The sequence below is a fragment of the Salvelinus fontinalis genome, chromosome 19 (assembly GCF_029448725.1).
Source record: "Salvelinus fontinalis isolate EN_2023a chromosome 19, ASM2944872v1, whole genome shotgun sequence".
In the NCBI taxonomy this organism is placed as follows: Eukaryota; Metazoa; Chordata; class Actinopteri; order Salmoniformes; family Salmonidae; genus Salvelinus; species Salvelinus fontinalis.
Window position 1 is genome coordinate 36,465,615 of NC_074683.1, and position 24,045 is coordinate 36,489,659.

The following is a 24,045-nucleotide window of genomic DNA, read 5'->3' on the forward strand; positions in this document are numbered from 1 at the left end:
AATGAAATGATAGAAAAATGTCTTGTACCATTTCATGGTCTTGTGGAGAACATTGTAGTATCCTATCAGTGCAACTGATAGGTCCACACCTCCCATGCCCTTGTTGTAGTCCTTGATAGCTGCAGGAATGGGGACATTTTTGGTGGTCCATGCCCCAGTAGCGACCTTCACACGCCTGACAACGTGATCTCCACTGAAGGACTTGATACTGGATACTGGAGCACATGACCACCTCTCTGGTATCCATCCACTTCACAAAGAGCAGGCCATCTTGGCGAATCCATCTCATGGTACCCCGCTCAGCCCGCTTAGGCATGTCATTCACCTTGGTTTTCGTAAAGCCCACTCTGTTGGTCCGAATGGTGCCACAAGCCCACACATGCCGCTTCCTCATGTCTGCAAACAGGGTAGGGCTTGCGTAGATGTTGTCCACAAAAAGGTTGTAGTCTCTCCCCAGCAGTTGTAAATCTAATAACTCCATAACGGAATCATAACTGAGTCCCTTACCGGTCGCAAAACTGCTCTTCCCATCACAAACAAAAAAATTGCATGTGTATGCACACACAGAATCAGCCAAAACAAACAGTTTGTAACCCCATTTAGTTGGTTTGTTACGCATGTATTGTTTTAGGCCAATTCTGGCCTTTGAGGCTACCATCCTCTCATCGATGGACAGGTTCTGGGCAGGCTGAAAATAGGTCTTGCAGGCCTCAACGATGCTGGGGTAGAGAGGTTTTATTTTGCAGAGCCTATCAAACCTTGCTGTGCCTCTTCTTCTCATTGTCCTCATCAACTTTTGGGTCACTGATATGAAGCGCCTGTGAGATTGTCAGAAACCTTTTGCATGACATGACAGTGGAGGGGAAAGGCAGTTGATAGAGGGGAGCAGTTTTCCAGTAGTCTTTCAGGGTTTTCAGCTTCACAAGACCCATGTAAATGACCATTGACAGGAAACAAAAAAGATCTGACATGGAAATGGGTTTCCATCCCTCTTTCTTGCCTGCCTGCTTCTTAGCACCATACTTATTAGTGTTCAACACAAGGGAATCAACAACAGATGAGGTGAAAAACAGCTGAAAAAGTTGCATGGGGCTGTACTTGGAGGTCATGTCCAGCTGAGGTCCTGATGGCCTTTTCGGTCTGAATATTGGAGGTGGTGGCGCCACATCCTCCTCCAGCACAGAGTGCCAACGACCCTCCTCCTCTCTGATTGCAGGTTTATCTCTTCCCCACCTCCGCTTCTTTGTCACAGACTTGACACCTGGCCGGGCGGTGGTAGGTGTGGAGCCGGAGACAGCAGGGGTCCGGCTAGTTGAACCGGCTCCTGTGGGGGATGGGCACCTTGACAGTGGAGGCTCCCAATCAGAATCGGAGTAACTGTGAAATAAAGACACAGACACACAGATTATATACAGAGTAGGGAACCTCAATCACTACGGTCAGGTGTTCTTCCATTCCATGTTTAGATAAAATACATAATGTATACAGACACACATCCACAATGTAGAGCCATGTGTACTTCACACATTTCATTACTGATTATATATCAAATAAAATAAAAATATCTCCAAAACAACTCAAATGATTAATATTTGATATTATTCATTTCAATCAACGGCATGAGAGGTACTTACCAATCCAGAATTGCATCCTCTCCATGCAAAAACATTTCTTCAAATTGGGAGTCCAATCTTGTCTCACAATCTGACTCATCTTCAAGTAACTCTGTGTCACTTTCTCTATCAATTTCATCAATAATATCATGTAGATCTGTATACCTGGACTTTGCCTTTGATTTTCCAGATTACTCGCCATAATTCTTTCAATAAAATAGCGGAAAATTATCTCGACTCAATAGTGCTACGCGCAAACAACGTGGCTCCTTCAGGTAGAAATTTCAATGGCGAATGGCTGTGTTACGCTCGACTTTCTTTCAAGAGCTGGTCTTCCCGGATATAACCATTAGATATTGCCTTTTACCTCAGCTCATTGGCTATCTACCAAGCTCGATTTCAAGACGATCAGTGGTCATTGGGCCGAAATACAGTCAATCAAAGAAGCACTGGTCATATCATTGGCGCACAATGAGGTCATTGTTTGGTGTGTTCAAATCAGTTCCTTTCGGTCAATACGTCCCGCAAAAAGAGCCATCAAGTATGGTTGTGTTACTAACAAACAGAGGATTGCAATGAAACCAACCATGACTAGATAAACGTAAGTTTAGTGTGAGTAATTACATCAAATATTTCTTCGAAAGTTGAAGGAGATGGAATTCATGACACAAGCCGTTTACAAAATGTTTCGTGTTATGCTATAAAAATGTATTTTATTGAACAAAACGACCATTTATTGTGAAGATTGGACCTTTTGTATTGCCAAAAGATCTTCAAAAGGTAATTTATTATTTTATTGCTATTTCTGACTTTCGTGACGCTAATGCTTTGTTGGAAAATGCTAGTAATACTTGTGTGTGCGGCGCACTGTCGTCAGATTATCGTAAGGTATGCTTTCGCCGAAAAGCATTTTTGAAATCTGACACAGCGGTTGGATTAAGAAGAAGTTAACCTCAACTTCATTACCATCCCTGATCCGGGAGCATCCTCATCAGTAAAAAAGCTGACTAGCATAGCCTAGCATAGCGCCACAAGTAAATACTAGCATATAAATATCATGAAATCACAAGTCCAATACAGCAAATGAAAGATACACATCTTGTGAATCCAGCCATCATTTCCGATTTTTAAAATGTTTTACAGCGAAAACACAATATGTATTTCTATTAGCTAACCACAATAGCAAAAGACTCAACCACATATTTTCACAATTTTTTTACCGCATAGGTAGCTATCACAAAACCGACCAAATAGAGATATAATTAGTCACTAACCAAGAAACAACTTCATCAGATGACAGTCTTATAACATGGTATACAATAAATCTGTTTTGTGCATATTTGAAAATGTGCATATTTGAGGTATAAATCATAGTTTTACATTGCAGCTACAATCACAAATAGCACCGAAGCAGCAAGAATAATTACAGAGAGCAACGTGAAATACCTAAATACTCATCATAAAATATTTATGAAAAATACATGGTGTACAGCAAATGAAAGATAAACATCTTGTGAATCCAGCCAATATTTCCGATTTTTTAAGTGTTTTACATCGAAAACACAATATAGCATTATATTAGCTTACCACAATAGCCAAACACACAACCGCATTCATTCACCACAAAGGTAGCGATCGCAAAAAAACAGCAAAAGATATAAAATGAATCACTAACCTTGACCAACTTCATCAGATGACAATCCTATAACATCAGGTTATACAATACACTTATGTTTTGTTTGAAAATGTGCATATTTTGAGCAGAAAACCGTGGTTATACATTGTGAAAATGTAGCAACGTTTTCCCAGAATCTCCGGATATATTTCTGACACAATTGGCCGGAGAAATCTTGGACACTCACCTAATCTGACCAAAGAACTCATCATAAACTTTACTAAAAAATACATGTTGGACAGCAAATGAAAGATACACTAGTTCTTAATGCAATCGCCGTGGTAGATTTTTAAAAATTACTTTACCATAACAAACAGCTTACGTTATAGCGAGACAGCGCCCGAATAAAAGGAAGGAAAATATGACTAAACATTTTCCACAGAAATACGAAATAACATCATAAATGGTTCTTACTTTTGCTGAGCTTCCATCAGAATCTTGTACAAGGAGTTCTTTGTCCAGAATAAATTGTTGTTTGGTTTTAGAATGTCCTCTTCTCCTGTCGAATTAGCAACCTTAGCTAGCCAAGTGGCGTGAAGATGTCCATCTTCACCTAACGCAGAGAACGGAAAACTCCAAAACTCCCGATAAACGTTGAATAATGTGATAAAACTATATTGAAAAAACATACTTTACGATGATATTATCACATGTATCAAATAAAATCAAAGCCGGAGATATTAGCCGTCTATACCGAACGCTTTTCAGAAGCCAATGCTGATGTCCTTCCCGCGCCTTGGTAGACAAAGGAAATAGTGGTCACGTCATTCCAAGAGCTCTTGTTCGACCTCAGATCAAGCTAGACACCCCATTCCACCTCCCACTGCCTGTTGACATCTAGTGGAAGGCGTATGAAGTGCATGTATATCCATAGATTTCAAGCAAATGAATAGGACGGCCCTGGAACAGAGCCTCGATTTCAGATTTTTCACTTCCTGCCAGGAAGTTTGCTGCAAAATGAGTTCCACAGATATAATTCAAACGGTTTTAGAACTTGAGTGTTTTCTATCCAATAGTAATAATAATATGCATATTGTACGATCTAGAATAGAGTACGAGGCAGTTTAATTTGGGCACGATTTTTTACAAAGTGAAAACAGCGCCCCCATATTGACAAGAAGTTAAGCTAATGTCCCACCTAGCCTAGAGAAGTTAAAGAAAAAAATAAGCAAACACGTTTGGTGTTTGCCGAAAGTCATGTGGGAGACTCCCCAAACATATGGAAGTAGGTATTCTGGTCAGATGAGACTAAAATGTAGCTTTTTGGCCATCAAGTAATACGCTATGTCTGGTGCATACCCAACACCTCTCATCACCCCGAGAACAACATCCCCACAGTGAAGCATGGTGGTGGCGTTTTTCATCGGCAGGGACTGGAAACTGGTCAGAGTTTAAGGAATGGTGGATGGCGGGGAAATACAGGGAAATTCTTGAGGGAAACATGTTTGTCTTCCAGAGATTTGAGACCGGGACGGACGTTCACCTTCCAGCAGGACAATGACCCTAAGTGTACTGCTAAAGCAACACTCGAGTGGTTTAAGGGGAAACATTTAAATGTCTCGGAAGGACCAAGTCAAATCCCAGACCTCAATCCAATTGAGAATCTGTGGTGTGATTTAAAGATTGCTGTACACCAGCGGAACCCATCCAACTTGAAGGAGCTGGAGCAGGTTTGCTTTGAAGAATGGGCAACAATCCCAGTGGCTAGATCTGCCAAGCTTATAGAGACATACCCCAAGAGACTTGCAGCTGTAATTGCTGCAAAAGGTGCCTATACAAAGTATTGACTTTGGGGGGGGTGAATAGTTATGCACGCTCAAGTTTTCCATTTTTTTGTCTTATTTCTTGTCTGTTTCACAATGAAAAATATTTTGCTTCTTCAAAGTGGTAGGCATGTTGTGTAGATCAAATGATACAAACGCCCCAAAATCTATTTTAAATACAGGTTGTAAGGCAACAAAATAGGAAAAATGCCAAGGGGGGTGAATACTTTCGCAAGCCACTGTACATACAGTGTAATACTAAATGGGGAGGGCATGAACGGCAACAACGCCGGGACACAGTGCCCTTTGCTCCCGCTTGACAAGCACTACTGTCTGGCAAGGAGTTGGAAGACTACCTAGTAGCCAATATACTTACATTCACTGAATATTTGGTATTTGAAAATCAAACATTTATTTCCCAACTGATTTTTGTATAATCTTACAGGTTCTTTGTCATTCTCCATACTTTATAGTCCAATGCACCAACATTATGCATGCCCACTACGGTATTGGGCATCTGTTTTTTGAGAACTCGTCTGGTTTAGAAATCCAACTCTTATTTCAGAGCACATTGTACAACTGCTTTTAGAGAATATTGTATTGCTGTCACGACTTCTGCCATTTTCAGTTCCTCTCCTTGATCGGCAGTGTTCGGCGGTCGACGTCACCGGTCTTCTAGACATCATCGATCTATTTTTCAGGTTCCATTTGTTTTGTCTGGTTGTTGCACTCACCTGGTTTCAATTCCCTAATTACATGTTGTATATGTTCCCTCTGTTTCCCCCATGTCCTTGTCGGGAATTGTTTATTGTAAGTACGTGTGCTTTATGTGACTGGTGCGTTACAGGTTTTTGTGCCCATGTGTTTTGTTACTTTTGTATGCCGGTAGTTATGTACATTAAACGGCTCCGGCTATTTACCAAGTTCTGCTCTCCTGCGTTTGACTTCCATGCCAACAGTTACGCACCCCTTGACAGAATTCCCGACCTTCTATGGAGTTAGCTGGAGCAGGTGCCCCTGGTATAGGGGTCGAGAAGCATATCCAGGAGCAAGCAAACATAATCCACCATCTCGGCGCCATTATGGATCAAGTTATCCAGACCCTGGACCTATGGGAGAGACAGGTTCAACAACACAACCCTATACCTGGGCACCATTTACCCAGCTCCTTCGGGAAGGGAGAGGGTGTCCGCCCTCATCTCGTGCCTCACAGAGAGAGCTCTGGAGTGGGCCATAGCCATGTGGGGAGAACGAGAAGCGGCGTTGGAGGACTTCACCGAATTCACCCGCCCGAGGGTAGAGCGGCGGGTGAGCGCCTCTTCCAGCTGAGGCAGGAGACGAGGAGCACCCAGTAGTTTGCCCTAGAGTTTAGGACCCTGGCTGCCGGCGCGGGATGGAACGACAGGGCCCTGATTGACCACTACCATTGCAGTCTGCGTGAGGACGTCCGTTGGGAGTTGGCCTGCAGAGACACCACCCTCACGTTGGATCAGCTGGTGGTCCTGTCCATCCGGCTGGACAACCTGCTGGCAACCCGCGGACGTTCTGATCAGGGTCTGGTGGTTCCATCCCCTCGCACCCCCTCTCCTGAACCTATGGAGTTGGGAGGGGCGATGCGTAGGAAGACCGGAGGGGGTTCCAGTTCGTGCACCATCTGTGGCCACATAGGACACACTGCTGGGAGTCGAGGCAGTAGGCGGGGCACTCTGGCGTCACCCCAGCTGAGTCTGCACCACTCTCATCCACCTGTTTGTACCTGTTTGTTTTCCTGAGTTTTCCCCGCATTCCCAGCATGAGGCGCTAGTCGATTCAGGCGCAGCTGGGAATTTTATTGACAGACGCTCGCTCGTAGTCTTATGATCCCCATTTTCTCTGTGGCTAGACCTTTCCCAGTTCACGCTCTGGACAGTCGACCATTGGGGTCCGGGCTAATCAGGGAAGCCACTATCTCCCTGGCCATGGTGACGCAGGGGAGTCACGAGGAGAGAATCAGTCTCTTTCTCATTGACTTTCCTGCGTTTCCTGTGGTACTGGGCCTTCCCTGGTTAGCTCATCATAACCCCTATATTTCATGGCAACAGAGGGCTCTCACGGGGTGGTCGCGAGAGTGCCCGGGGAGGTGTGTAGGGGTTTCCGTTGGTGCTACCACGGTGGAAAGTCCAGACCAGGTCTCCACCGTGCGATTTGTGCGATAAATCTCTTGGTAGACGCTGCACTTCCCAGGAGTCACGTGTATCTCCTGTCGCAAGCGGAGATGGTGGCTATGGAGACATATGTCTCCGAATTCCTGCGTAAGGGGTACTTTCGGTCATCCACTTCACCCGTTTCCTCGAGTTTCTTTTTTGTGAAGAAGGATGGAGGTTTGCGCCCATGCATTGATTATCGAGGTCTAAATCAAATCACGGTGAGGTACAGTTACCCGCTACCTCTCATCGCCATGGCGATTGAGTCAATGCACGGGTGCGCTTCTTCACAAAACTGGATCTCAGGAGCGCATACCACCTGGTGCGTATCCGTAGGGAGATGAGTGGAAGACTGCGTTTAGTACCACCTCAGGACATTATGAGTACCTCGTCATGCCGTACGGGTTGATGAATGCTCCATCAGTCTTCCAATCCTTTGTCGACAAGATTTTCAGGGACCGGCACAGGCAGGGTGTAGTGGTGTATATCGATGACATTCTGGTATAATCCGCTACATGCGCCGAGCATGTGTCTTTTTGGTGCGCAAGGTACTTGGTCGACTGTTGGAGCATGACCTGTACGCCAAGGCTGAGAAATGCCTGTTCTTTCAACAAGCCGTCTCCTTCCTAGGGTATCGCATTTCCACGTCAGGGGTGGAGATGGAGTGTGACCGCATTTAAGCTGTGCGTAATTGGCCGACTCCCACCACCGTAAAGGAGGTGCAGCGATTTTTAGGGTTTGCCAATTACTACTAGAGATTTAACCTAAGTTTTGGTCAGGTGGCTGCTCCCATTACCTCACTGCTGAAGGGGGGTCCTATACGTCTGCAGTGGTCAGTTGAGGCGGACAGGGCTTTTGGGCAACGCCCTCTTTGGCGTTCATAGTGGAGGTGGACACGTCCGAGGCTGGGATAGGAGCGGTGCTCTCTCAGTGCTCGGGTGCTTGGGCTAAGCTCCGCCCCTGTGCCTTCTTCTCGGAGAAGCTCTGCCTGGTGGAGCAAAACTATGACGTGGGGGACCGGGATCTGTTGGCTGTAGTCTCGGCCTTGAAGGCGTGGAGACATTGGCTTGAGGGGGCTAAACACCCTTTTCTCATCTGGAATGACCACAGCAATTTGGAGTATATCCGGTCAGCGAGGAGACTGAACCCTCGCCAGGCAAGGTGGGCCATGTTTTTCACCCGTTTTGTTTTCACGTTTTGTTTTCATCCGGCAGTATGACACAGACGAGCAGTCCATGGATCCCAATCCCATACTCCCCACCTCTTGTTTGGGGGCGCTGGTAGTGTGGGACCTGGATGCGGACATTGAGCAGGCGTTACGTGCAGAGCCCACTCCCCCTCAGAGTCCAGCTGGGCGTCTGTACGTTCCATCTGCGACCGGTTGATCTATTGAGCCCACACGTCATCCTCCTCTGGTCATCCTGGGATTGGTCGGACAGTGCGCTGTCTTAGTGGGAAGTACTGGTGGCCCACCTTGGCTAAGGATGTGAGGGTTTATGTTTCCTCCTCTTCGGTGTGTGCCCAGTGTAAAGCTCCTAGGCACCTGCCCAGAGGTAAGTTACAACCCTTACCCGTTCCACATCGGCCGTGGTCGCACCTGTCGGTGGATTTCATAACCGATCTTCCACCTTCACAGGGAAACACCACGATCCTGGTCGTTGTGGATCGTTTTTCTAAGTCCTGTCGTCTCCTCCCTTTGCCCGGTCTCCCTAAGCTCTGCCTCCCACACTACCGGCGCCACCAAACAGACTGCGGAGGCCCTGTTTACTCACGTCTTCAGGCACTATGGGATGCCTGAGAATATAGTGTCTGATCGGGGTCCCCAGTTCACTTCGAGGGTCTGGAGGGCATTCATGGAACGTCTGGGAGTCTCGCTCAGCCTTACCTCAGGTTTTCACCCTGAGAGTAACAGGCAGGTGGAAAGAGTTAACCAGGATGTGGGTAGGTTTCTGAGGTCTTATTGCCAGGACCGGCCGGGGGAGTGGGCAGCGTTCGCGCCTTGGGCAGAGATGGCCCAGAACTCGCTCCGCGACTCCTCCACGAACCTCTCTCCCTTTCAGTGTGTGTTAGGATAACAGCCGGTTCGGGGTCCTTGGTATCAGAGTCAGACCGAAGCTCCTGTGGTGGATGACTGGTTCCGGCGCCGTGCTGCGCCAGAAAGTGGGCGCAGACCGTCACCACAGTGAGGCAGGTTACAGGTTTTTGTGTGTTGGACAGCGCACTGTCCGACACACTACTATTTATCAAGTTCTGCTCTCCTGCGTTTGACTTCCCTGCCACCAGTTACGCACCCCTTGACAATTGCAAAGTATGCTATATGTGTAACTATGCCATATGTGTTGGCTAATATGCATATGCAGCTGTTGTTTTAAAACCTCCATACTAGCATACATGACACACACCTATCTACATGGTTGTATTTGGGTTTCTATGCAAAGTTTATGATTGAATGTTTCTTTCAGCCTGCAGCTAGTTACTTGAAATGACTATGGTACAGGTACCTCCCCAGAATAATATGTATTTGTAACCTACTCGTTTTCAAATTATGACAAGGTCACCTTTTGGGTTGCCTACTGGCCCACCAGCTGTCCCCAAACAGGAATTAGTCTGTCCCTGACGCACATTTTTCAGCAGGAGAATTAGCAATGACTACGGTGCAAGTTTAAATTTTGTATTATTTTATTTAACCTTTATTTAACTAGGCAAGTCAGTTAAGAACAAATTCTTATATACAATGACGGCCTACCCAAAGGCAAAAGGCCTCCTGCAGGGATGGGTGCTGGGATAAAAAAAGAGATATACATTAAATACAAATATAGGACAAAACACACATAAAGAAAAGAGAGGCAATACAACACTACATAAAGAGAGACCTAAGATGACAACATAGCATGGCAGCAACACATGACAACATAGCATGGCAGCAACACATGACAACACAGCATGGCAGCAACACAACATGACATCAACATGTTAGCAGCACAACATGGCAGCAGCACAACATGGCAGCAGCACAACATGGCAGCAGCACAACATGGTAGCAGCACAACATGGTAGCAGCACAAAATAGGGAACAAACATTATTGTTCACAGACAACAGCATAAAGGGCAAGAAGGTAGAGACAACAATACATGAAGCAAAGCAACCACAACTGTCAGTAAGAGTGTCCATGATTGAGTCTTTGAATGAAGAGATTGAGATAAAACTGTCCAGTTTGAGTGTTTGTTGCAGATCGTTCCAGTCGCTAGTTGCAGTGAACTGAAAGGACAACAATCCAGGGATGTGTATGCTTTGGGGACATTTAACAGAATGTGACTGGCAGAACAGGCATTGTATGTGGAGGATGAGGGCTGCAGTAGATATCTCAGATAGGGGGGAGTGAGGCCTAAGAGGGTTTTATAAATAACAACCAGTGGGTCTTGCGACAGGTATACAGAGATGACCTGTTGACAGAGGAGTATAGAGTGCAGTGATGTGTCCTATAAGGAGCATTGGTGGCAAATCTGATGGCCGAATGGTAAAGACCATCTAGCCCGCTTGAGAGCACCCTTAGCTGCTGATCAATATATTACATCTCCATAATTTAGCAGGGGTAGGATGGTCATCTGAGTCAGGGTTAGTTTGGCAGCTGGGGTGAAAGAGGAGCGATTACGATAGAGGAAACCAAGTCTAGATTTAACTTTAGCCTGCAGCTTAGATATGTGCTGAGAGAAGGACAGTGTACCATCTAGCCATACTCCCAAGTACTTGTACAAGGTGACTACCTCAAGCTCTAAACCCTCAAAGGTAGTAATCACACCTGTGGGGAGAGGTGCATTCTTCTTACCCAACCACATTACCTTTGTTTTGGAGGTGTTCAGATCAAGGTTAAGGGTAGAGAAAGATTGTTGGACACTAAGAAAGCTTTGTTGTTGAGCGTTTAACACAAAATTGAGGAGGGACCAGTTGAGAAAAAGACTGTATCATCTGCATAAAAATGGAGGAGAGAGCTTCCTACTGCCTGAGCAAGTAACTCCCCGGAATAATATATATTTGTAACCTTACTAGTTTTCAAATTATGACAACAGGAAATGTTATACCTTCATAGGGTATTCCATGTCTTGTTCCAGACATGGGCTTCATCCGTTCCTCTTGTTCCATATATGGGCTTCATCCGTTACGCTTGTTCCAGACATGGGCTTCATCCATTCCTCTTGTTCCAGACATGGGCTTCATCTGCTCCTCTTGTTCCAGACATGGGCTTCATCTACTCCTCTTGTTCCAGACATGGGCTTCATCTGCTCCTCTTGTTCCAGACATGGGCTTCATCTGCTCCTCTTGTTCCAGACATGGGCTTCATCTACTCCTCTTGTTCCAGACATGGGCTTCATCCGTTCCTCTTGTTCCATATATGGGCTTCATCCGTTACTCTTGTTCCAGACATGGGCTTCATCCAATCCTCTTGTTCCAGACATGGGCTTCATCCAATCCTCTTGTTCCAGACATGGGCTTCATCTACTCCTCTTGTTCCAGACATGGGCTTCATCCGTTCCTCTTGTTCCATATATGGGCTTCATCCGTTACTCTTGTTCCAGACATGGGCTTCATCCAATCCTCTTGTTCCAGACATGGGCTTCATCCAATCCTCTTGTTCCAGACATGGGCTTCATCTGTTCCTCTTGTTCCAGACATGGGCTTCATCTGTTCCTCTTGTTCCAGACATGGGCTTCATCTGTTCCTCTTGTTCTAGACATGGGCTTCATCCGTTCCTCTTGTTCCATATATGGGCTTCATCCGTTACTCTTGTTCCAGACATGGGCTTCATCCAATCCTCTTGTTCCAGACATGGGCTTCATCCAATCCTCTTGTTCCAGACATGGGCTTCATCAGGTTCTTCTTGTGATCCTAAGAAATATGTGTTTCTTGTGTTATAGTAGTAGTGCATATTTTTGGTTACTGCATCAATGTTTTTAATTTATTGTCTCCATTGTTGTATCAATATTGTGTCGAAGGCAGTTCCGAGAAGAGCCGGAGCTTAATTCTGTACACATCAATATGGGAGACGTACCAGCATCCTTTCAGGTAAATCAAACAGAAAATATTTATTTACAGTACGTAAACAAAGATCTCATCAGATCACAGCGTCTGTGATTATTAGCTCGTATTTCTCCTTATCAGAGAATATACACTATTTACAAGTCTGCCTTTGTCATATTTGTATCTTCATGGTGGACGCTGTATTGTGTTGTGATGAATGATGGAAATCATATTTTGTCAAAGTTCTCCATCCCAGATGCTATTCTCTGTTTTCTCCCTCATTGAACAGAGTAAATAATAGATTGTCTGTGATGTTTACCAATGTGGATGAGAAGAGGAGCATCCAATGCAGTGGGATAACGAAGTGCTTGGCGTAGGCCCCCTTGGAGAGCTTAGCTGTCTTAGCCTCCCCTGTAAGCCCAGCAACCATGGCCCTCAGGTGCTCTTTGTGCTTGACACATAGCTAAGTCATCTTTTTGCAAGGGTGTGTAAAGTGTTTTACATGGATGATGGCCCATGTTGACTCCAATACTTCCCACAGTTGTATCAAGTTGTCTGGAATTCCTTTGGGTGGTGGACCATTCTTGATACACACAGGAAACTGTTAAGTGTGAAAAACCCATCAGCGTAGTTCTTGATAAACTCAAACTGGTACGCCTGGCTCATACAACCATACCCCGTTCAACAAAGACACTTAAATATTTAATCTTGCCCATTCACCCTCTGGATGGCACACATACACAATCCATCTCAATTCTCTCAAGGCTTAAACATCTTTCTTTAACAGGTCTCCCCACTTCATCTACACTGATAGAAGTGACATCAACTGATACAAGTGACATCAACAAGGGATCATAGCTTTCACCTTGATTCACCTGTTCAGTCTATGTCATGTGAACCAAAGTATCTGGAACCCTGAAGGGAGCAGAAGACCTCCCATTGGACTACAGGACAACAGGTGTTCTTAATGTTTTGTATACTCGGTGTATAGTCTAATAATTTTGTTATCTTGATTTCTCATATACTGAAGATATATATTAGCAGTAGCAGCTTGGCATAGAGCAGGGGCGTGAATCGGTGTACCCAGGGGCTGATGTACGTGACAGTGGGGACCTCGTCATGAGAGAGGAAGAGTAAAGAGTCCTAATGAACAGGGAGGGAGGCCGTCGGTTCAGGATGGATACAGGAATAGAATTAATGAAGTCACTGTGGGGATGAGCTGTTTATGTAGACAGTGACTATACATAAAGCTCTGTCGTCCAATGGGAGGTCTTCTGCTCCCTTCGGGGTTCCAGATACTCTGGTTCACATTTGCCCAGTAATTGGATGGATGCGCTTTCGCCATTTTTTCCGATCTGGAATAACAATGGCTGTTCTGAGACAGAGTTTGGTTTCCGTTGTGTTTTAAAATAGATCACTCATATGGGAGAACAATCTTCCTGACATGATGCAAGATGACTGCTGGGGCTTTTGATAAGCAAGCTGCAAAGCTTGAGGTCACTGTCCCTGCTGAATCACTTGTTATACATGTGTTTCCAAGGTTACACCACGCACTCATCAATTTAGGCCCAAACATTGGTCTTAGGTTTGCTGTATATGATTCATTTGAGAGAAAGAGATGTAATTTATCATGGCGAGTTATATGACCTCCAAAGGTCTTCATGTGTTTGAACTGTTAATATATTATATAGAAGAAAAAACAGTACTTCTTCCATTTCTACTCACTTTCTCTAACTGAATAGAGTTGAACCATGATTCTTGCAGTCTTCAGATGCTGACTCTAGGTCTTACCCGGTTCAACGCGTATATTTGGGCTTGACAGTTGGGTTGAATCAATATAAGTCATTTTGAAAAGAGAGAGAAATGTTAGAGAGTGAAAATGACAGATCAGTGTGGCACACCCATCCTATTGATGTAAGAATTTAATGACAACTGCAGATAACACTGATAAATTGTTTCCATTTGATTATTACCTGTATTTTTAATCGTCTTCTTTCTAGTGAGGCATTAGCGAATATACTGTTGATGAGAGGATCATGAAACGCTATTGGCCATGAGGGGTATTTTTAATAGCAATAAATTAGATAGCAATACAATTACTGTTTTGCAGTTTTATATTAGTCAGGGAAAAGCCTTCAAAAAGATTAATTCATAAATAAATAAAATCCTAATAAAAGGGGGAAGAAAATCCAATACTATGAAGCTGACACCTGCTGTGGAAAACAGAAACAGGAAAACAATTGTTTAATTGCACGATGCAAGGTACAGTATATTTTTCCAGGGCATTCTAATTCAAACAGAATGCTAATGACTTCATGCAAATGGAACATTTAAATAGCTTTGGTCATGTTATTGATATTGTGTTGTCAAAGTGTTTTAATGAAGTAAACAACAGTGTAGAACAGAAGCCACAGTACATCACAACGTGGAGGACAGAATCTGTGTGATTACCAATTCACTGTATGGGGTGTCCTTAAGGGCTTCAAATGGCCAGGGACCTCACCATACAATATTATCACGATACTTATGTGCCGATACAAAATGTATTGCGATTCGTTACTGCGATTTGATGTTCCAAACATATTGCTGTCACAAGGCGTAGCAGATGTTGAGTTCCACATATTTAATTCAAAGAGAAACTTAAACAAAACAAATCAATAAACAACCAACTAAACGTGACTACGGTGGTGCACATGCACAAAGACAAAACAATATCCCACAAACACAGGTGGGAAAAATAGCTACTTAAATATGATCCCCAATTAGAGACAATGATTACCAGCTGCCTCTAATTGGGAATCATACAAAACACCAACATAGAAAATATAAACTAGAACACAACATAGAAATTATAAACTAGAATACCCCCTAATCACGCCCTGACCTACTACACCATAGAGAAACAAGGGCTCTCTATGGTCAGGGCGTGACAATTGCTCACGATGTGTCTTCTGCAGAGAGAGAAGAGAGAGTGTGAGAAAATGAGTTTTGCTCAATCAAGGAAATAAATGTGCTGAAAATATGTTGGCTCACTATTTAAAGTAAAATTCCATCCCAAAACAACAAGACGCAGCGTCATATGATTCAAAATGCATCATACTGGCTGTATTTCTGTATTTTGAAAGTTATATATCTTAAAAACCTGATAGCTGACATGCAAAACATTGTGGGACTATATCAATAAAGGAATAATGAAACAAATACCAAAATAAAAATGATGGAGAACAAACTATAGGTGGAAAAATACCGGAGTTTTGGCGCAGGTACAGCTGACTAGCGCTAACCAACGCTACCTACAGTAGCAAAATAAATTATAATACTTGGAGTCAAATATCGATATAATATCATCAGAAAATATACTGCGTTATTTAACTGTATTGATTTTTCCCCCATCACCAGTGTCCTTAGTCTCTATGGAGTGACCATGTAACAAAACACCTGTTGTTCAGAACTACCATCTATGGAATGGATAGAGAACAATGAAGGACCTTTCTTAATAGTTTTTTTGTTACTTTGACAATTTGTGTTGCTTTCAATGTTTGCTTTGTGAATTCCTGAATGTTCAGTTAGGGCATACACAGTGGAGTCGATGACGTCATTCACGTGATGAAATTGATGAGCAGTTTAATTAAACATACATTTTTAGAGGTACACTTATTGTGGACATGAACTGAAAAAATGTAATTATAAGGTCATTTGGGTTATTATCAACAGTAAAATACTCGGGACACTTTCTACTGTAGCATCCTGCTAATGATCGAATGCTTAATTCCATCGCACAGAATACATTATCGTCCCGTATCTTTGGGAATGCTTAATTCCATCGCACAGAATACATTATCGCACCGTATCTTTGGAGTTCCAAAACACTTCTGATCACTTGTGGGCTCATGATATTGTTGTTTCTGAGTCATTAACATATTTGGAGGCGTGCCTTGTAAGAGGCTATATTTGTTGCACCCGTGAGTGAGAAGGCTGTACCAATTGAACTCCTATGTATTTATAGTGCCCCACTAATTTAAAATGTATAGCGGATGGTTTGGAGTGGCAGCAAGTCTTAAGCCTGAAATGATTGAGCTTTTTGCAATTTCCTTTTGGTTTATTTTGCCCTATTGTCGCTTCCAGTTTGGAAGTCTTTGTTAAGGCCTATAGAAGTGCAAGTGATATAATTCACCAAATATTCATTAATACGCTGTGATGTGTAAACACTTTACCTAGCAGCCAATCTGCTTGCACCAAGCCGATGTAATTACAGTAAAATACTGTGAGGTACAAACCCCTCTCCTCAATGCATTTCAGTCATTCATTCTGATCACGATAGAGTTTATTGTATTGTGTATTGTATTACACAGTACTTGCTTTGATACCGTATTAATATTACAGTAGGTGTACTGTAATTTTGACCTTTACCGTTGTCGTGTCTCTGACTGATTAAATTATGTGACAGGCATTTTATCAAATTGATTACCTAAAGTTTGATTGATTACGTGATTGCAACAATTCGCTCGTTAATAACCTGGGGCACCACGGAGTGTGTTTATAGAGCTGCTGTCTTCTGAATAAACTCTTAAAGATCTGAAGATATTTCATATCAATAGCAGTCAATTATTAATCGTCACCTTATTCAGTCTCATCTGAACGTCGTAAAATTATTGGTTATCTTCACGAACCCTGGCTAACAAGTTGAATCAGCAATACAAAAATGAGCTTAATTATTTATTTACTAAATACCTAAATAATCACACAGAATTACATGTACACAGGATGGATCATACATCAAGTACTAATCATGTCATGAAAGAAAAAGTCCCTAGCGGACGAAACCAATATGACGGCTGGTTACACAAAGAAAGGGGGTTGGGTTTGAATTAAAGAGCGGGAAGACTGAGGGACAAACGGAATTGGGTCTCTATCGGACCTTGAGAAGCTATGCTATCGTAAATAAAGAATCTTATGCATTCTAATAACCGCCCATTCGGAAAAGGAAAATGCAACATATATATTTACTCTGAGCTGCGCTTCGATAGATGGGTCGAAGATGGAAGACTGCTTTACCCAGCAGAGATCGCCCGTGTCCTTTGAAGAATATTTCTGGTCGTAGTGTTGTAGGGCGGATACGTTGTACCCTGTTGTTCTTATTTGGAGATTGTCTGTCCTTTCCTAGGCTACGTATGTTTACAGCTGCAGATGATAATTCGACTTCTAGGATGTATCACTTCTTCTTTAGTGAATAAGAGTTCAAAGTTCATACCGATTTTCCATAATCAGATCACGTTGAATTCTGGCTGGTCTAGTAGAAATTCATCCTTCTAGCTTGGTGATTGTCACCTCCACGTTGAAATTAGCCCTTTTAATCGTATGGACACCAGTCCTCACGTCGTCGGGAACTAAGGTTGACTTGAGACAACGGGCTTTTGTATTGGGGGAGAGAAGGGCTTGTTTTATAGTTCTCAACCAATGTCTGTTCATTCAGGCGTAGCCACTGAGTGAGCATAGTTTACATATGAAAACAATTCTCTCATTTAGAAGCTAAAATTACATTTCATCTTTTCACAAATAGTTTCATATTTAAACATTTAAATTGCACAACAATTCCATGTGAATCTGATAACTATAATGTGTAGACTTTCCAAGATACAATTTCTGTCGTCCTATCATCAGATATAATGTCCCAGACACCAACTGATCTGACATCATATTCTTTAAGTACCAACGGACACTTTCAACTGGTTGGATTACTGAAATATTGTACCTTTCCCAAAACTGTTAATGTTACCATACTCTCTCTATGTTAACTTCTCTGGGATATGTGGGACGCTAACGTCCCACTTGGCCAAAAGCCAGTAAAAATGCAGAGCGCCAAATTCAAATAAATTACTATAAAAATCTAACTTTCATGAATCACACATGAAAGATACCAAATTAAAGCTACACTTGTTGTGAATCCAGCCAACATGTCAGAATTCAAATAGGCTTTACGACGAAAGCACACCAAACGATTATGTTAGGTCAGAGCCAAGTCACAGAAAAACACAGCCATTTTTCCAGCCAAAGAGAGGAGTAACAAAAAGCAGAAATAGAGAAAATTAATCACTAACCTTTGATGATCTTCATCAGATGACACTCTTAGAACTTCATGTTACACAATACATGAATGTTTTGTTCGGTAAAGTTCATATTTATATCCAAAGATCTGAGTTTAGGCGGGACGCTACTGTCTCACTTGGCCAAAAGCCAGAGAAAATGCCAAATTCAAATAAATTACTATAAAAATCTAACTTTCATTAAATCACACATGAAAGATACCAAATTAAAGCTACTCTTGTTATGAATCCAGCCAACATGTCAGAATTCAAATAGGCTTTTCGGCGAAAGCAAACGATGCGAGTAAACAAAGAGAGAGAAGCATATTTCAACCCTGCAGGCGCGACACAAAACGCAGAAATAAAAATATATTTCATGCCTTACCTTTGACGAGCTTCTGTTTTTGGCACTCCAATGTGTTCCATAAACATCACAAATGGTCCTTTTGTTCGATTAATTCCGTCGATATATATCCAAAATGTCCATTTAATTGGCGCGATTGATCCAGAAAAACACCGGTTCCAACTTGTGCAACGTGACTACAAAATATCTCAAAATTGACCTGTAAACTTTGCCAAAACATTTCAAACAACTTTAGGTATTTTTTTACGTAAATAATCGATAAAATTGAAGACGGGATGATCTGTGTTCAATACAGGATTAAAATAAACTGTAGCTAGCTTTCTGGTCACGCGCCTCTAACAAACAGTACACTTCAAGTGACCCTCGTTCAAGATGGCCGTACTTCTTCATTACACAAAGGGAAAGACCTTAACCAATTTCTAACGACTGAAGCGGTAGGAACTGCAAGAAGGTCAATTAGAAATCTGGATTCCCAATGAAAACCCATTGAAAAGAGTGACCTCAAAAGAAAAAAAATCTGAATGGTTTGTCCTCGGGGTTTCGCCTGCTAAATAAGTTCTGTTATACTCACAGACATGATTCAAACTTTTTTAGAAACTTCAGAGTGTTTTCTATCCAAATCTACTAATAATATGCATATCTTATCTTCTCCTTATCCTAGAGAAGTTAACAAAGGGCATTCCAAGAGTGCATTCTGTCTAGTGGAGAGAAAAGGGGGAAAGGTATTTATGGGGGGGGTCATAAACCTCACTCAACAGGGTAAATGTAGTGACGCTGCATGAACACTGAGAAACTTTTTACATCTTATTAAATCCTGCCTGTTCTCTCCCTCTCCTCTCCCCCTGCTCTCCCTCTTCCTCCTCTGTTTGTCTGCAGAGGTTTGTGGGGAACGTGAACGCTGACGGTGTCGTCCACCACAAGTTGTCCCACTCTATTAGAAGCCGCTTCCTGCGCTTCGTCCCCCTGGACTGGAACCCCAGTGGCTGGGTGGGACTCAGAGTGGAAGTCTACGGCTGTGCCTACAGTGAGTGATCAGACCACCAGCCCTTACATTCAGACCATATAGACAGTGACTACATTAAAGTGACCACCAGCTCTTACAGAACACAAACACGTTCAGCTAATATCATCATATTCTGCCATCTGTGATTCTGAATTCTGAACTCATGTGATAATACGGGGGACTCCTGGACTGTAAGGAAACATGTTCTAACAAGAGTGTGGTCAGACCTAACATCTATTACGGATGACATTGAGGCTTGTTTAAGCATGCCATCTATCATGGGGTTGGTTGTATCCCCTTGTTGACAGTGGTTTCCATGAGAAAATAGCATTATGTCATTGTAACCATTGTGTAACCATCCTGTAATCATTGTGTAACCATCCTGTAACCATTGTGTAACCATCCTGTAACCATTGTGTAACCATCCTGTAACCATTGTGTAACCATCCTGTAACCATCCTGTTTCGCACACTATTTAAAGAGATACTGTATAGAGTGTCTGCAAAGTGAAGAGACATTTTTACTTCAAACAAGATCAAAGCAAATGCTGACCGAAACACAATCCTACCAGCTAATAGAGGTAGACAGCGACAGCCAGGCAGGCGTGCCAGTTAAGAGCCGGTCCCTGCCTGGGTAATGCTAAATAAATAAAGGGGATTCACTGGGACGCCTTTCACACACATTCTGAAGTAGCACTAACTGGATCAGCCAGTGAAATACTGCACCATGACAGTTATAATTATTCCCAGGCGAGCACTTTCATATAATGCCGAATGGTACCACAGCATGATCCCTGTATTCATGTTGGATGAATGTGTGCTCTGCTAATACATGCAGCATCACCAGCACCTCATTTCAATTAAACTGTAAAAAATGTAACTCCGGGGTGCTCTAATAGCAAGCAAATGAAGAGCCATGCAATACCATTGAACATGTCATAGATGGCAAACTTGCACTTATGGGCCGTTCCACCTTTTAAGTACTGTAACTTACAAAATATATATATATACTGTATATATCTATCTATACACTACCGGTCAAAAGTTTGGACACACCTACTCTTTCAAGGGCTTTTCTTTATTTTACTATTTTCTTAATTGTAGAATAATAGTGAAGACATCAAAACTATGAAATAACACATATGGAATCATGTAGTAATCAAAAAAGGGTTAAACAAATCAAAATATATTTTATATTGAGATTCTTCAAATAGCCACTGTCTGCCTTGAATGACCGCTTTGCACACTCTTGGCATTCTCTCATCCAGCTTCATGAGGTAGTCTCCTGGAATGATGCCTTAATTTTGCTAACTCTTTTTTGTAGTTTTTTACCTTTAAATTAATCACACAGCAATGACTTTGTCAAAGCAACAAAATAACAAGGCCTTTACAATGATGATGAAAATGTTAATAAATGTTGCGATTGAGCGGTTTAAAATCTTCCTTAAAGTCACAGAGGATGCACAGAGGGACATGTAAAATTTAGCAAGTCTTTATTCCTATAAAACATCTGGAGAAAAATTCATCTGTAGACTCAAGTCCATGTCTATCCCATGTTTATCTCATTTTGGATTTCGTTCACCTGCCCCTGATCGATAAAGGGTTCACAAATCGGAGTTATTTTCACTAATAATCACTTGAACTGTTGTCACTACTGTTCTGAGCGTTCCCCATCATTGACAGTGCCCTGTTGTAATTGATAGCATGGTTATGTACAGTTGAAGTCGGAAGTTGACATACACCTTAGCCAAATACATTTAAACTCAGTTTTTCACAAATCCTTACATATAATCCTAGTAAAAATTCACTGTCTTAGGTCAGTTAGGATCACCACTTTATTTTAAGAATGTGAAATGTCAGAATAATAGTAGAGAATTATCTATTTCAGCTTTTATTTCTTTCATCACATTCCCAGTGGGTCAGAAGTTTACATACACTCAATTAGTATTTGGTAGCATTGCCTTTAAATTGTTAAACTTGGGTCAAATGTTTCGTGCAGCCAACCACAAGCTTCCCACAATAGGTTGAGTGAATTTTGGCCCATTCCACCTGACAGAGCTGGTGTAACTGAGTCAGGTTTGTAGGCCTCCTTGCTCGCACACACTTTTTCAGTTCAGCCCACACATTTTCTATGGGATTGAGATCAGGGCTTTGTGATGGCCACTCCAATACCTTGACTTTGTTGTCCTTAAGTCATTTTGCCAAAACTTTGGAATATGCTGGGGGGAATTGTCCATTTGGAAGACCCATTCGTGACCAAGCTTTAACTTCCTGACTGATGTCTGGAGATATTGCTTCAATATATCCACATAATTTTCCTGCCTCATGATGCCATATATTTTGTGAAGTGCACCAGTCCCTCCTGCAGCAAAGCACCCCCAAAACATGATGCTGCCACCCCCCATGCTTCACGGTTGGCATGGTGCTCTTCGGCTTGCAAGCCTCCTCCTTTTTCCTCATAACATAACAATGGTCATTATGGCCAAACAGTTCTATTTTTGTTTAATCAGAACAGAGTACATTTCTCCAAAAAGTACGATATTTGTCCCCATGTGCAGTTGCAAACCATAGTCTGGCTTTTCTATGGCGGTTTTTAAGCAGTGGCTTCTTCCTTGCTCAGTGGCCTTTCAGGTTATGTCGATATAGGACTTGTTTTACTGTGGATACAGATAGGAAACAGAACGTGTCTCCTTCCTGAGTGGTATGACGGCTGTGTGGTCCCATTGTGTTTATAATGGGGAATATTGTTTGTACAGATGAACGTGGTACCTTCAGGCATTTGGAAATTGCTCCCAAGGATGAACCAGTCTTGTGGAGGTCTACAATTTTTTTCTGAGGTCTTGGCTGATTTCTTTTGATTTTCCCATGATGTCAAGCAAAGAGGAACTGAGTTTGAATGTAGGCCTTGAAATACATCCACAGGTACACCTCCAATTGACTAAAATTATGTCAATTAGCCTATCAGAAGAATCTAAATCCATGACATCATTTTCTGGAATTTTTCAAGCAGTTTAAAGGAACTGTCAACTTTGTATGTAAACTTCTGACCCACTGGAATTGTGATACAGATATAAGTAAAATGATTTGTCTGTAAACAATTTTGGGGAAAATGACACAAAGTAGATGTCCTAACCGACTTGCCAAAACTATAGTTTGTTAACAAGACATTTGTGGAGTGGTTGAAAAACGAGTTTTATTTAAAGTTCCGATTTCAACTGTACATCAGCGGATCGGTTTACAAATGACTCCATGATTGACATTTTAAACCCAACTTTTGTTCTTCCAAGAGCACCGAATCCCAGTATCTCCCATCGTCTAATTAACATCACTTTGCCCAAAACAAAAGGCATAACACTTCACACGCATTCTCTATTGTATGTATGATACATTATTCACTGTTTGATAGGAGCACCTCTCTGTGTTGCTCCTCTTTGAACTATCCGCCAACCCACGAACTGGATAACAGTTTCCCTGTAACGATACATCCATAGCACTTACAGTAAGTACAATGAAACATATCAAAATTCAAAGTTCTTGTAACGGCTGTCGTCGGTGGAAGAAGGTGAGGACCAAGGTGCAGCGTGGTAAGTGTTCAAGATATTTAATAATAATCAAAACTGAACACTGAATAACAAAACAAGAAAGAAACAACCGAAAACAGTTCTGTCTGGTGCAGACACATAAAGACTGAAAATAACCACCCACAAAACCCAACAGAAAACAGGCTACCTAAATATGGTTCCCAATCAGGGACAACGATGAACAGCTGCCTCTGATTGAGAACCATATCAGGCCAAACACAGAAATAGAAAATCATAGAAAAACGAACATAGACAACCCAACCAACTCACGCCCTGACCACACTAAAACAAAAGACTAAACAAAGGAACTAAGGTCAGAACGTGACAGTTCTTTATGAACTCATGAAACAATCCAAACATGACAATTTAATTCACACAGTAACATTCACTGCGTCGTTTCAAGTTTCATCAGTCTTCACAACTCTCCTGGCTTTAGTGACCCTAGGACTTCTGTGGGAATGTCTCTTCATCGAGATTACCACAGATAAGGTGTGTTTGACCCCTATGATAGCCCATGGATGGTCTGCCATTCAAACAATGCCATAAATCATCATTGAGTCATCATGCTGGGCCTCTGTGCCAGCAAGTCATTAGAGGCATCTTCATCACGGGCCTTCATCATCGTTGACATTTGTTCACTCTCTTTTTTCCACTACATTCATGTCATTGTCAATAAAAATAATTTCTGAATTTAGTTGCGAGTAGAATAATGTTACAATGCAAATGTCATGTGTAAAATAGTTTTTTTCATGTCGTTTTGCAAC

The 24,045-nt window shown here is 42.3% G+C and overlaps 1 protein-coding gene across 1 annotated transcript in view; it reads left to right on the plus strand.

The window, feature by feature from the left end:
- Positions 1-24,045, plus strand: part of LOC129816672 (contactin-associated protein-like 5) — a 161,655-nt gene that overhangs the window by 87,040 nt on the left and 50,570 nt on the right. The window contains exon 4 of the mRNA XM_055871434.1: positions 19,575-19,722. Coding sequence (XP_055727409.1) covers positions 19,575-19,722 — 148 coding nt within the window. The remainder of the gene's footprint in view (positions 1-19,574; positions 19,723-24,045) is intronic.